The 14,593-nt window shown below is 44.2% G+C and overlaps 1 protein-coding gene across 2 annotated transcripts in view; it reads right to left on the minus strand.

Annotated features, from left to right (window-relative positions):
* The window catches only part of LOC307142473 (E3 ubiquitin-protein ligase TRIM21-like), a 35,084-nt gene that overhangs the window by 18,752 nt on the left and 1,739 nt on the right, over nt 1-14,593 (minus strand). For both annotated transcript variants that reach the window (XR_013818480.1, XM_079843387.1), the window contains exons 2-3: nt 1,254-1,831; nt 545-640 (exon numbers count right to left, since the gene is read on the minus strand). Coding sequence is in view for 1 of the 2 variants with exons in the window: in XM_079843387.1 (XP_079699513.1) it covers nt 545-640; nt 1,254-1,808 (651 nt within the window). In the remaining variant the exon portion in view is untranslated. The remainder of the gene's footprint in view (nt 1-544; nt 641-1,253; nt 1,832-14,593) is intronic.

Consider the following 14,593-nt stretch of genomic DNA (forward strand, 5'->3'; position numbering starts at 1 on the left):
CTTCAGCGGTTCTTCAGAGGTTCTTCACCGGTTCTTTGACTAAGGTGCTATATAGCACCTCTGAAGAACCGCTGAAGAACCACTGAAGCACCAAAATTGGTGCTATATAGCACTAAAAAAGGTTCCCCTATGATTACGAGCCTTTTTTTTTAGAGTGTATGCAAGATTAAGTGTTTATGAGCGAGACACTGAATCATTCATTCAATCAATTTTTAAAAATAATAATTCAAATTAATTAAATATTTTAAATAGAATGCAGCATTTAACATTTTGTCAGAACATATTATTTTCTTTAGTTGTCTATACAGAATTGTGGAAGAATCGTGATCTCTATTTTAATCACACACAAAAAAAAGAGATTCTCAGTTTACCCAGAATTGTGCAGCTCTATTGTGAAACTATTGATAAAGTTTCAATAGAATGAAACATTGTGGCCACGTGAACTCATCAGGCTGCATGCTTAATTTTGAGAGTAGTGTCAAGTCATACATTTTATTATTTTAATACAGATTTGCGTGTTTTGTAGAAAGATGTATTTATGTACCTGGCATTTTGTGGCTGATTCCTTAAGCTCCTCGAGTTTGCTTTCCCTCTGATTGATCATCCTTTCCAGCTCATCAATAATGTTTTGCTGCTCAGCCTGTACACACACAGCCACACACACAGCTTTCTGAGTAAATCGGATTCATCTAAAGTCAATTAAAAGTATATCAAAACCCAGTGTGATGGGCAACTATGTAAATCTAAGGACCAGTTATTCATAGAAGAGTGTGTTATTGAGTGCTCTCTACAAGAGTGCTGCCTTAATAAAGAGTGGGGGAGTCCGATAAGAGCGGTCTTGGTTTTGTCACACACTTTTGCTCTTGAATTTGCTCTTAGTTGGTCCTGACTTGGACTGGAATATTTCAGATTCAGATTTTTGTATTAATCAGAATTGGATTTTTATTCTGATTTTTTTAAAATTCATTTTAATTTTAGTTACAGTTTTGTTGCTGTGATGTTTGTCAATATTATTATTATTATTATCATATTATTTAAAATACTTTTATTTCATATTTAGTTTTTAGTACATCATTATTTTAGTACATCAAGTTAAACTAAATGACAATTAGAAATGTAAGTTAATAACTTGTAATTGCAATGAGTCAATAGTCTTTCTCAAGTGTTGTTTATTCTTTTTGGGAAATAATTCAAACACTAGCTCAGGTGAAAAGATTAATTTGTGTTATTTCCCGAGAACTTGATGTTCTCACCTGTCTCCTTTCTCTCTCTCTCTCCACAGGTATCACATCTCCACCCAACTTCACACATAAGGCGCAGATGCAGCGTTCGTCCTGTCTGCTGTAGAGTTCCAGAGGTCTGCCGTGCACGTTGCATGATCTCTGATCCAACTTCTCGATGGGATTCACCAGTTTATGGCCATTGAATCTCACCATAGACTGGTGCTGCTTCAAGTGTTGATCGCAGTATGAGAGAAGGCAGTTCAAGCAGGACTTCACAGCTCTAAACGTGAGGTGCTCGTCACAGGTGTCACATGGGACCACGCCTCTTTCTCCACAAAAGAGGCTCATGTTGGGTAACTGCGTCTGGTGAAATTCCTGCAGAAGGGCCTCAAGCGCTGTATTCACCGATGGCTTGGTGGACACAGGCTCCTGGCAAATAGGGCAGTGTGGCTCGGACATGCTTATGTGCTGGTCCAGACAACGCTTGCAGAAGGTGTGCCCACAGCTGGTTGAGACCGGATCTGCTAACAGGTTTTTACAGATGGGGCACTGAAGGTGGCGAGAGACGTCTACGGGGATAATCATTGTGAATGTGTCAGCTGTCAAACCTGAGAGTAGACAGAACAGCAACATTACAACAACATTAATGTATTAACGGCCATGGATTCCTTACACCTAAAAAAACAAATCAAATTATTGATAAGACTGTCTGCTCAAAGATCTTACATTTAAGATGATATTAACTAGGGGCCAGTCAACAAAGCCCTTAGAGATGTTCCGATACCCTTTTTCCCTTCCCGATACCAATTCCGATACCTGGGCTCAGGGTATCGGCTGATACCGAGTACTGATCCGATATCTGGGTGTGTATCTGTATATACAGCTGTATACTACTAGCCCTGTATGAATTGCTAGAATTATTTTATGGTGTGCTTCAGACTTATCCCTTAATAAAACATACAGTGAACTACTGTATTTATTACAGTATTTTTATTATCTGACATGCATTTGACATTAATATTATTTATTTTTCTTAAGCGAAAAAGAACTTCAAATGCAGCCATATACAATATAACAACATAACTGTATAAAAAAACAGTGCAACAAATAAATGTAGGAATATAAAAATATATATATTAATCAAAAAATAATCTCTTTACAACCATCTAGGTATTCTTATTATTATTAGCAGCTAAAACTACTGTAGGCTACCACAGTAGCCAAATATATTCTGTCAATTTCTTCATGTTAAACCAAACTTTTATTTTGACGGGTTGCCGTGAAGACCTTTGAGTGTCTGTATTCATGATATGACAAGTTTTCTCAAATGAAACAGTAAATTTTCATCAAGTGATGGGTTATGTGTTTGTGTCCTCATATAGTGACCATAGACTGTAAAAATAAAATTAAAAAAAGGACGTAAAGAAACTGGAGGAGGTTGCCGCTTGATAGTGACACATGGCAGAGACTACAAAGACAGCGAGCGAGTGTCACGCACATGTGTGTGCGCGCGTGCCCGCCATCCACACAGATACGCATAATTTGCAGGAGTAATATTTAAATAGTATTTTGCAATATAATATTCACAGACACTAGAATATATTCGGCTACAGTCTGGAGCACTGCGCTTAGATTAACACGGAAGCGACTGAACACAGCTGCGGGTACCGAATATACTCGGGAGTTGTACTACCGGTACTACAGAAATGCTGGTATCATCACATTTTTTACATTTCAGTACCGACTTGGTACCGAAGTACCGGTACTTGTGACATCCCTAGTCGCCGTTTTACTGGCTGGTTGGTCCAGTCTGAAATACTGCTAAACAGCGGACATACTGCAAACGTGTTTCATTTCTTCTTCGCTGCTCTAAACAGTGGTTGCTTGTGGCAACACAGCAGAACTTCCTGTGTTTGCAATGCATTCTGAGCAGGGAAGAAGAACCGTGCAGCAGTTAGGCAAAGTTAGCGGTCATAATAACTGGGTCTTGTTTAAGAAAATGGTGTCGGATCGGTACATGGGTTCAAGTACTCGCCGATACCGATGCCAGAATTTGTAGTGGTATCTGTGATATTTCCGATACTAGTATCAGAATCGGAACAACGCTAAAGTTAAGAACAGTTATAAGTTATACGTTTAAGAATATCCTTAGTGAAACATTGGTTGCAAGAAAAAAAAAATCTGTCCTGCACGTTTTGTATGTCTCCATCATCAAGCACACCTGATTCAACTCATTAGGTCATTGGTACAGAATGCAAGACTTGTGCTGAATTTCTATGGCAGAAATAGTAAGAGTAGTATGCTACTATGCGTTTCTGAAAATCAGTATTGATTTGGGTGTGACTGCTGAAGGAGACCTCCAAAATGTGCAATGGTGGGGGATCCCCAGGACAGGTTTGAGAAGCACTGCCTTAAAGTCATCAAGTATTTCCCCTAAAAGGAATAATTCACTATAAAATGAAAATTACTCACCCTCAAGCCATCCTAGGTGTATATGACATTGTTTTCTGATGAACACAATCTGAGTTTTATTAATATGTATCCTGACACTTCCAAGCTTTATAATAGCATTGAAAAGGCCCATGAGTTTGAAGCTCAAAAAAGTTTATCCATCCATCATAAACTTACTCCAGGGTGTTAATCAAGGCCTTCTGAAGCGAAGCAATGCATTTGTGTAAGAAAAATATCAATTTTTATTACGTTATAATGTAAAATATCTAGCTTCCGCCAGACCACCCTTCTGAATACAACTTACGCCTACTAACGCCTCTCGCAGTTCAAAGCGCTTACGCTACATCCTAGACAGTTACGCTTTTTCTTAAGTTCAGAAGCTAGATATTTTACTTTATAACGTGTTAAATATGGATATTTCTTAACACAAACGGCAGAAAGCCTTTATTAACCCCCCGGGGTCGAGTGGAATACGTTTATGATGGATGGATGCACTTTTTTGCGCTTCAAACTCAATGGACCCCGTCACTGTCATTATAAAGCTCGGAAGCGTCAGGATATTTATTAATATAACTCTGATAGTGTTCAGAAAGAAGATAGTCATATATACACTTAAGATGGCTTGAGGGTGAGTAAATCCTGGGGTAATTTTCATTTTAAAGTGAACTAATCCTTCAATTGCTAAAGTTATTTTAAAGGAACACTCCACTTCTTTTGAAAATAGGCTCATTTTCCAAGTCCCTTAGAGTTAAACAGTTGGGTTTTACCGTTTTTGAATCCATTCAGCCGATCTTTGCATCTGGCAGTAGCACTTTTAGCATAGCTTAGCATACATAATTGAATCGGATTAGACCATTAGCATTGCGCTCAGAAATTACCAAAGACTTTGAATATTTTTCCTATTTAAAACTTGACTCTTCTGTAGTTACATCGTGTACTAAGACCGACAGGAAATGAAAAGTTGCGATTTTCTAGACCGATATGGCTAGGAATGAGTCTGACGTTGTCATACTCAATTCTAGTCAGAATATGAGTCTGATACTGCTCCATTGGGCTGCGATTATGGGGCGTGTCTCAACCGAAATGCCTCTGCACTCAATTGGATAGACCTACAACCAATCAGAGCAACGGAGTAAGTTACGTATGTTGAGCGACGCATAGTAGTTAGTGGGAAGTTGGGATCATTTTACGGACTCTGATCTTTGAAACTCGTTCAGCAAAATGACTTGTTTTTAAGTCATTTCGTTAATTTCAGCAGAATATAATTAAAATGTCACATGTTAAAGTCCCCAACAATCTAGTATTTATGATTGAATCAACCAGTGTTTTGATATCTATGTTCAGAGCAGCCAACCATTGATTCTTTTGTCCCTTTTTTTTTGTTGGTATTCTGTGAAACTTGATGGTAGAATACCAGTGGCCCCACAAACCCCACGCCGCCATAACAACACCACACACACCAATACATACAAAATACAATCATGTACTGTATGCACTATTGTTACGAACCCCGCTTACAAAGTGCTCGTTGGGAAGGTCGCAAGCAACATAAAAGGACACGCGAGACAAAAAGGCAATATAACTATTTATTGATACCACTGCACTCACATGTCACCGTTTAGGCAACTGGTGAAATGAATCAAAATCAACTTACTGACACAAATACTCTTAAACAAACAAACATAAACACAGACCAAGCCAGAGCAACTGAGCTCCTGCGAACAGCACTGTTGCGGCAGAGGAGAAAAGGTTAGACGGACAAATGGAGAACCACATTTGTGTAACCAAATGGGACTCTTATTTTAAAATGTCTATGCCAAAAATGTCAAATTCATAGGAGGGAGAATTTTTTTTTGTCTATATGTAAATTTCCACTGTAGACATCCAAATTTCTATCAGCTATGACATATTTAAATCTAGTATATTTCATATAGAAGCCTAGTGAAATAAATATCCATATTTTCATGTGATTTGACATTTTATATTAGTTTATTTTATTAAATATAAAAAATCTAAAAGGTGTGCATCATACCTGACACCTAGTTGAACACTTGCCAGTTGGTTTTATGACTGTAAGCCATTCTCTTCAAATGCTATTGAAGTTGTAAACGAGTATACCAATGTTGTATGTAACTTTAGAGACGGTCCCTAAATTCCGAATATTGAACGTCCAACGTCCAGCCAGCTTTATGCCAGTCACATCAGGTGCGCAATTTGTCTGGCTATCCCCAGACCAAGCTCCATTTCAGATTGAACATTGGTCTGGGGAGTCTGCTGTGTATTTTCTACTGCACAAAAGGCGTGATAAACAAACATAAATGAAATGACTCAGTACGCAATTGGATAGTCCTTCAACCAATCAGACCACAAGAGGCGTGATAAACGAGCATAATTCAAATGACTCTGTAAGCAATTGGATAGTCCTTCAACCAATCAGACCACAAGAGGTGTGATCAACGGGCAACGACCCATCGCTTTTCTATCCGTCATCGTGTTAAACCCGCCAGGTGGATAAGACAGTCTGTGATGGGTTCCCGCAAAAGTGTAACAGAAGCAGTAGAAATTAATGTACAGGTTTCCAGACTGAGTTGCAGGGCGAAATCAACTCGCCGGCAGATCAGGCTGGGTTTACCCAGTCTAGTGTGCTATGGTTCTGTTGTGATAATTGTTTGAAACTATTTTCGCTGCTGAAATAGAACAAAACCAGTCAATCGCTCTATGATTAATTAATCTCCTACGTACATCACACACACATCTCTGCTTTGTTGTTTATGATAAGAGTGCAGATTTCAGGGAGAACAAAACTCTGGCGTTTCAGCGATGACTAATCTGAACGCCTCTGATTATGACATTGCATTTATAAGCTCAACAGAATTGCATGTGATTGGTTATAATGCGCATTGCGATTATAACAGATGCCTTTTGAGAAGACCCGCCAAAGTGGCTAGTGGGAGTGACTGTGTTACACGTCACAGCTGAAATCCACCCGCAAATGGCGGGTTGGCGGGTGTTAATGTCAAGCCCTGTATACAACATACAATATAAATAACTTTTTTTCTTTAAAAAAATTTAATTGTTCATAAGAATTAGTATATGTGTGCACTATTCATTGATTGTGAACTGCTCTGAACTGAAGCATTCTGAAGCATTGTTGTGCATTCTGAAGCATTGTTGTGCAAGCCCGTAGAATGCTCAGAATGATCTGAAACGTGAAGCTCACATTTATTTAACGAAATAGCCTTTGAAGTTTGCAGTATCAAGATATGTTTTTATATCCCCAAAATATAAGATGGCTTAAAATAATCATTCATACGCATGATATACAATATAGCCTACTGTAAGGTATTGATGTTACATTTAAGAAAACGGGTGCTCCAAAATACATTGTACAGTTCGCACACGTCTATTTTTAGTCGCAAATGCGAGTGTGGTCGCACTGTGTTGAGCCCTGTGTGACCGTGCTTATGTGAGCGTCAAGTTGAGAAGTATTGAATCAAAGGCAGTGATTATCAGCTGGTTCCAACTAGTGGCTGATTGTTTGCACTGTTGTATTGTCATCACTTTAGTGACTTAGCCTCACGATACATTCATTCGCTTTACCAGTATTGTTCATCACCACGGCAACTGCGTGCGCGACCTTGATGAACGCCTACTTCTCGTGTGTGAAAAGTAGGCTATCTGTCTATAGAAGACCTACACATAAAGAGGCGGCAAGATTGCAAGAAAAGCTTGATGTGTGCCGGTAACCATACATTATTTAAGATAATTTTCTAATTCTTAATGAACTGTTGTATGTTCCCCTGTTGCAAGTCTGTGCGGTGTGCACTCTTTACACTGTACGAGCGCTGCTTTCGCAGTTGACTCTGTCGTCATTGTTTCAAAAACACCACATTATTAACATACCTTTAGAACATCGATTATTGAAATTTGTGAATCGATTAGAATTGTTAGAAGACAGAATCGCAATTGTGAATTGTGGCAAACACAATACATTTCGGGAAAAGCAGAAATTATTTTACCGTGAATGCTGATGGAAGCGGCAGAAATTGTTTTTTTTTAAATAGCTTAGAAATTTGTATGGAAAAGATTTTAGCATTGTAGAATTGCTTCGAGTGGCGTTTGGAGCCATGTATACAACGTGAATGAGTGGGCAGGCGGGGCGACCTGCCGGAAAAGACGTTCGTGCTAAAACAAAAACTGATTATTTAATTAGTTCACCCCTAAATGAAAATTTCCTGATAATTTACTCACCCCCATCCTATCCAAGCTGTTCATGTCTTTCTTTCTTCAGTCGAAAAGAAATTAAGTTTTCGGAAGAAAACATTCCAGGATTTTTCATCATATAATGGTTTTCAATTGCAACCAAAATGCTGAAGGTCCAAATCAATGCAGTTTCAAAGGGCTTTGAAGTGCTTCAAATGGTACTGCGTGATCCCAGCTGAGGAATAAGGTCTTATCTAGTGAAACGATCGGCCATTAAAATAAAAAAATATATATATACTTTTTTACCTAAATTGTTCGTACTCAATTGTACGACAGTAAGTACTCTCGTATTGCGTTTGCTAAACGCTATGGGGAACCAATGCAAAACGCCGTGCTCGCTTAACGGCTCTGAAAGCCTGGAGACACCATAGCCAAGCTGACCTAAGTGAGCCCGTAATATGATATAATAAGTCCCCAATATGAGCCAGACCTGAGTCAGGCTATTTAATGAGAATAACATGCAAAGGTACGTGTAGTATATATATGTATATATATATATATGTATGACCAGACATAGTCGGGCCAAAAAATATTGAATGACCAGACAATTCGAGTCGTATAAGGAATGTGCTTATGACTTATACAAATACTTAACCCAGACCAGACTGTCGAGCCTTAAGGGGTTAATATGTATTACACAGCGAGAAGCCCAGCCTGTAAGGCAGGGACATCCAAATTATAAAACCTGATAAAAGTGGACGGGGAGGCCCAGCCTGCCGCCACACAGATATCATTCAGTGAAATGCCAGTAGACCAAGCCCACGACGAGGCCATGCCTCTAGTAGAATGAGCTTTGACGCCTATAGGGCAGCTGAGATCTTTAGACTCATAAGCCAGCGAGATAGCATCCACTATCCAACGTGACAAGGTCTGCTTTGTAACCGCGCACCCACGGGAGCGGCCGCCAAAGCACACAAAGAGCTGTTCAGTTTGCCTGTAAGCAGCGGAACGCTCTATGTATATTCTCAGCGCTCTGACAGGGCAGAGCAAATTAGCATCTTCCTCATCTAACGATGATGAGAGTGCTGAAAGTGAAATGACCTGTGCTCTGAACGGAGTTGAAAGCTCTTTAGGTACATATCCATGTCTTGGTTTGAGGACGACTTTAGAGTTGTTTGGCCCAAATTCCAGACAAGAGGCGCTCACTGAGAGCGCGTGCAAATCATCCACCTGCTTAACTGATGCGATCGCTAGCAGAAAAGCGGTCTTGAGTGATAGGAGCTTTAAGCTCACCGAATGCAGAGGCTCGAATGTTGAGCCTTTCATAGCATCCAGGACCGTGGAGAGGTCCCATATAGGAACTGAAGGGGGGCGAGGTGGGTGAAGCCTTCTAGCCCCTTTAAGGAAGCGCACAATAAGATCGTTCTTTCCCAGCGACAGTCCATTCACTTGTATGTGATATGCTGCTATAGCAGCCACATAAACTTTGAGCGTGGAGGGGGAACGACCCGCGTCCAGTAGCTCTTGTAAAAAAGTGAGCACTTCTGACACTTCACAATTATGTGGGGTCAGGATTCGTGCTTTACACCAGTCCGAAAAGACTGACCATTTGCCTGAATAGAGCCGTCTGGTCGCGGGGGCTCTGGCTTCAGAAATAGTGTTTAATAAATTTTCAGAGAGGTTCTCATGTACCCGTTGATGGGCCAGAAATGAAGCGCCCATAGATCGGGACGGGGATGCCAGATCTGCCGTTTCGCCTGCATCTGACTTAGCAGTGAGAACCATGGTTGATTTCTCCAGAGCGGGGCTATTAAAAGCACAGCACATTTGCTCTCCCTGATCCTCTCTATGACCTGAGGTAACATTGAGATTGGGGGAAAAGCATAAAGAGGGAGGTTGGGCCATTCGTGGGCCAACGCATCCTTGTGCTTGGAGAAATATATTAGGCATTGAGCATTGTCTTGTGAGGCGAAAAGATCAACTTTTGCCTCTCCAAACATGCCCCAAATTGTCTGAATCGTTTGTGGCTGAAGAGACCACTCTGCTGGGGACACTTTGCCCCTGGACAGCATGTCCTGACCCAAATTCAGAATGCCTGGCACATTTCCGCCATTGTGTGTAGACCAATAGATCTTAGACCGCCCTGGCGATTTATATAGGCTACCACTGACCTGCTTTCCGTTCGGATCAGGACATGGTGGTGCTTTATGTACGGAAGGAAAGCTCTTAGCGATAGCGTGACCGTTTTCATCTCTAGACAGTTTATGTGAAGGCTCTTTTCCGAGTCTGACCAGAGACCGGAGACTGGCCTGCCCTCGTGAAGGGCTCCCCAACCTAGGTTGGATGCATCTGTCGAGATAACTTTCCACTTCGTAACAGTGCCCAAGCTCACACCCGTCTGATACCAGACAGGATTTTTCCAAGGAGCCAGAGCCAACACACAGCTGTGGTCTACCTTGATTTTTAATCGGCCCGAGAGCCATGCGTGAACTGGAACGCGGCGATTCAGCCAACGCTGTAGGGGGCGCATGTGTAACAGACCTAGTCTGAGAACTGGCGCCGCCGAGGCCATGAGACCCAACATCCTCTGAAAGTGTTTGAGAGGAGTGAGTGCACCGGACCTGAGGGAAACCGCTCGGTTCTGAACAGAGAGCGCGCGATGTGACGTCAGTTGCGCGTTCATCTGCAGTGAGTCTAACACTGTTTGCAGAAACTAAACGTTCTGTGTGGGAGACAATGAGCTCTTTGCCACGTTGATTCTGAGGCCCAAGCATTTTAAATGGTTGAGAAGCCAAGATCTGTGGTTCAATAACTATACTGAGCTACTATGAGCCAGTCGTTGAGATAGTTGAGAATTCTCATTCCCCGAAGCCTCAGCGGGGTTAGCGCCGCTTCCATGCACTTCGTAAACGTGCGGGGAGCCAGAGATAGACCAAAGGTTAGCACCTTGTATTGGTAAACTTTCCCCTCGAAGGCGAATCTCAAGAATGGCCTGTGATGAGGGGCTATTTGTATGTGGAAATAGGCATCCTCTAGATCCACAGTGAAAAACCAATCTCCCAGGCGAATGTGCGCGAAGATTTGTTTCATTTTCAACATTTTGAACGGGCGCTTCATAAGGGCCCTGTTCAGATGTCTGAGATCTAGAATGGGCCTGAGACCACCGTCCTTTTTTGGTACAAGGAAGTAACGGCTGTAAAAGCCTGACTCGCTCCGTGAGGGGTGTACGGCTTCCACCGCCCCTTTCATTAACAGTTTTGATATTTCGGTTCGAAGCACATGACTTGTGTCGCTTCTCACCGTTGTCTCTTCAAACTGCTTCTGCGAGCAAACTGTAGCGAGTAACCTTGTTCTATTATGTTCAACACCCATTTTGAAATGCCGGCAATGGCCTGCCAGGCCTCGGCCTTCGAAGCCAGGGGCTGAATTAATTTGTGGGGCGAGTCGCTGAGTAACAGGGACTCGGTGGCCCAATAATGTTGTGTTAAAGTGGCGCTTATCGGAGCGCGTTCATTCACGGGCTCTTTGATTGCGAGATAATTGAGTGCAGGGGGCCGAGGGACATAGAATATTGGTGCTTGTGTACAGGCGAGCGCGTTTGAGTACGGGCTCGTTGGCTGTGAGAATAGTGTTTCCAGCCGCCTGGGTGCAGGGGGCTGGGGAACATGGGAGAGTGATTGAGTGTAGGGGTACATGCTTTAATGCTGGCACACTGCCTACAGAGAAAAAACTATTTTTGTGATTCATATGGGTCGCCGTGAAATGGCGTTTGTGTACAGACGAGCGCGTTTGTTTATGGGCTCGTTGGCTGTGTATGTGATGTGCCCAGCCACCTGACTGAAGGGAGCTGGGGGACGTTTTGGACGAGAGCGAGGTGGTAAACCGGCCGAAGCGGGTATTATCCACCTTCTCTTTGTGCTTCTGGCTAGGATGGCTTCGGCGGCTCAGGTTTCGACACATTGCTGGGTCGGGGACCTCGACGCTTCGGCGGTCTGCTGCGGCTCGTAGAGTGGGAACGCTGTCCGGGCTTAGAAGCCCCGTGAGGCTGGTGGCGCAACCTTGGTGGGCTGGGCTGGTCCAGCTTTAGCGTGACGGCTAGCAGAGGAGCTGGAACGCTTGGGCAGGAAATGTCGCATTGCCTGTGAAGCCTTTTGCGCCTCTGTGAAGCGTTCTGTAAACCCAACCACAGAGGGACCAAATAGTCCTGAAGGCGACATGGGTGCATCCAGGAAAGCGGTCTTGTCCCAGTCTTTCATTTCGGTCAGGTTAAGCCACAAGTTGGCCATGCATCTGCCGATCGCTGGCCTTGGTCGCGCGCAGGGCCAAGTCAGTGGCGCCGCGCAGGTCCTTCAGAGCCTCGGTATCAGGGACAGACTCGTCCAGGGAACGGAGGAGTTTGGCCTGGAAGACCTGAAGCACCGCCATAGAGTGAAGCGCTGAGGCCGCCTGGCCGGCAGAGGCGTATGCTCGACCGGTGAGGCTGGAAGTAGTGCGGCAGGTCTTAGATGGGTGCACAGCTTTTGACTGCCATCCTCTGGCGGAGGGCGGGCAAAGGTGTACAGCGACGGCTTCCTCGAGGGGAGGAAGAGCGTGATATCCCTTTTCCTGAGCACCATCGACCACCGAGAACTTAGATAGTTCCTCGTGGACTTCTGGGAAGAAGGGAGCAGGTTTTTGAGTGGTCGGGTGGCGGCGGTTCTCGAAAAACCACTCGTCCAGTCTGCTTCTCGTGGGCTCCTGGGGTTGAGACCAGTCAATGCCGAGGTCGTCCACGGCCTTAGTGAGCAGGCGCATAAGCTCAGCGTCCACTGAGGTTTTGCCACTGCTGGCAGTCTGCGTCGAAGTGGCGTGCTCCGAGACGGTATCCGACCACCCGCTTTCAGATGCAGCAAGCGAAAGGCTGTCATCCTCCTCCTCTTCCGGTCCGCCGAAGGAAACAGTAGCAGCCGCCAGACGAGGGGAGATGTGCTGTTCCTCGGCGAACATGACGGGCGATGGCGAGGCACGCGGGGAAATGCCTGGCGTGTGCTCGTCAGAGCGCTCCAGGGGCCTCTGGTCGCGGCGTTTCTTCTTCCGCGGCTCGAGAGGCTGAGAGCAAGGGACGGGATTCAGATCGAAACTGGCGAGCCGAGCCCGAAGGGTCTGCAGCGCCAGTTCGTCGCACTCCGGGCAGCCGCCCTGGTTGAGCGTGGCCTGCGCGTGGTCTCGTCCGAGACATGAAAGGCAGATGATGTGCCGATCCTTGTCCGAGAGAAAGCCTCTACACGAGGCACAGGAACGAGACATTTGAAACAACGTCTCGGCTCTTTTTGAGTGAGTTATGGTATTTGTAATAAAAGTATATGTGCTGGATGGCGCAGCTGGAAGGCAGGCTGAAGGCGGAGAGTCCGACGTCCTCAGGCTGCAGAGTTCCGCTGGGTGCGTGTCGACGGCAGGCTTCGATCCAGAGCTCAGCGAGGTGAGTCGCTGAAGAAGAAATAATCTGACGAACCTAGCGAGACAGGGTCTTTTATACCCTTGGCTCTGCTGCTGCTTGTGGCGGGAATATTAGAAGGACCTGATTGGTCCGTCCCACCCAGCGGTCTTGCCATAGGTTCCTGCAGTTGCAGCGGCACAGCCAATCAGCACGCAGCAGCTTCCTGCTGAGAGCTGTGCAGCTGCACTGCGTTTTACATGGTATTTTTAGGATAAAAATGTTGCTTCAATATCTCGAGGAAAGGAATTCCCCATAGCGTTTAGCAAACGCAATACGAGAGTACTCTCGAAAGGGAAAAGTATACACTGTATTCAGTGCTTAAAGTGGGCCGGTACTCAGTACCGCCACTTCCAAATATAGCTCTTGAGCGTACCGCCACCTCTCCGTGCGCCCAGAACGTGCTTTTAGCATACCGGTACGCTAATTTGCGAGCAGAGACTACATTACCCATACACCCTTGAGTTTTACAAGTGAAAAGCGCATGCGTCGCTTTTGCCGCTGTCAGTGTCAACAACTCAACGTGGTCCGGAGAGGGTGTGTGAAACGCGCAACCATAGCTGCTCGGTTAAAATACAAAGCACTTGTGCCGCGGTCGCGGTCACAAGTGGTGACGAGGACGAGAGTGACACTACTTCTACTGATGACAACAGCCGCATGTTGTAGCTATAGTTTCTAACTGTGTTGCTATTTGATTAGAAAAAAGAAAGAAAAAAGTTAACATTGGCCTGCATGGTAATGAGGTGCCGTCAATGGTCTTGCTTTGTAAATAAACCCTTATTGTAACAAATGATATAGTTAAACAATTACAAGAAATATATGTTAGTTCTAAGGATGAGAACAAATTAGAAAGAGCTTTAAAATACGGACCTTCTTGAATTATTGACTAAACAATCCCCCCATAACCACGCCCCCAACAAAGCCCCGCCCCCTCTGGTGAGTACCGGTGTTCTGTCGATTTGTCCTACCTTGTCAGATTTTGCTACCTCCCATTAAAGCTACACTATGTAACTTTTCCGTCCACTAGAGGTCGCCTGTTCAAAACAAAGGCGTAGTTTGATGACGCCACGTTTGAGCGCAGAATCTCGGGACATGTGGTCTTCACCTCACAGCCGGTGGGAAACCGGTCAGGAAAAGTCAGGATAGGACTCGGGCAGAAATCATGTTCATGGATGCGATTATTAACATTACTGTAGTCTGAAGCAGAGCAGGACCGAGTGTTGTGGAGCTGAGCAAGGCCGCA

This window comes from Gobio gobio (genome assembly GCF_949357685.1).
Source record: "Gobio gobio genome assembly, chromosome: 2".
NCBI classification, from domain to species: Eukaryota; Metazoa; Chordata; class Actinopteri; order Cypriniformes; family Gobionidae; genus Gobio; species Gobio gobio.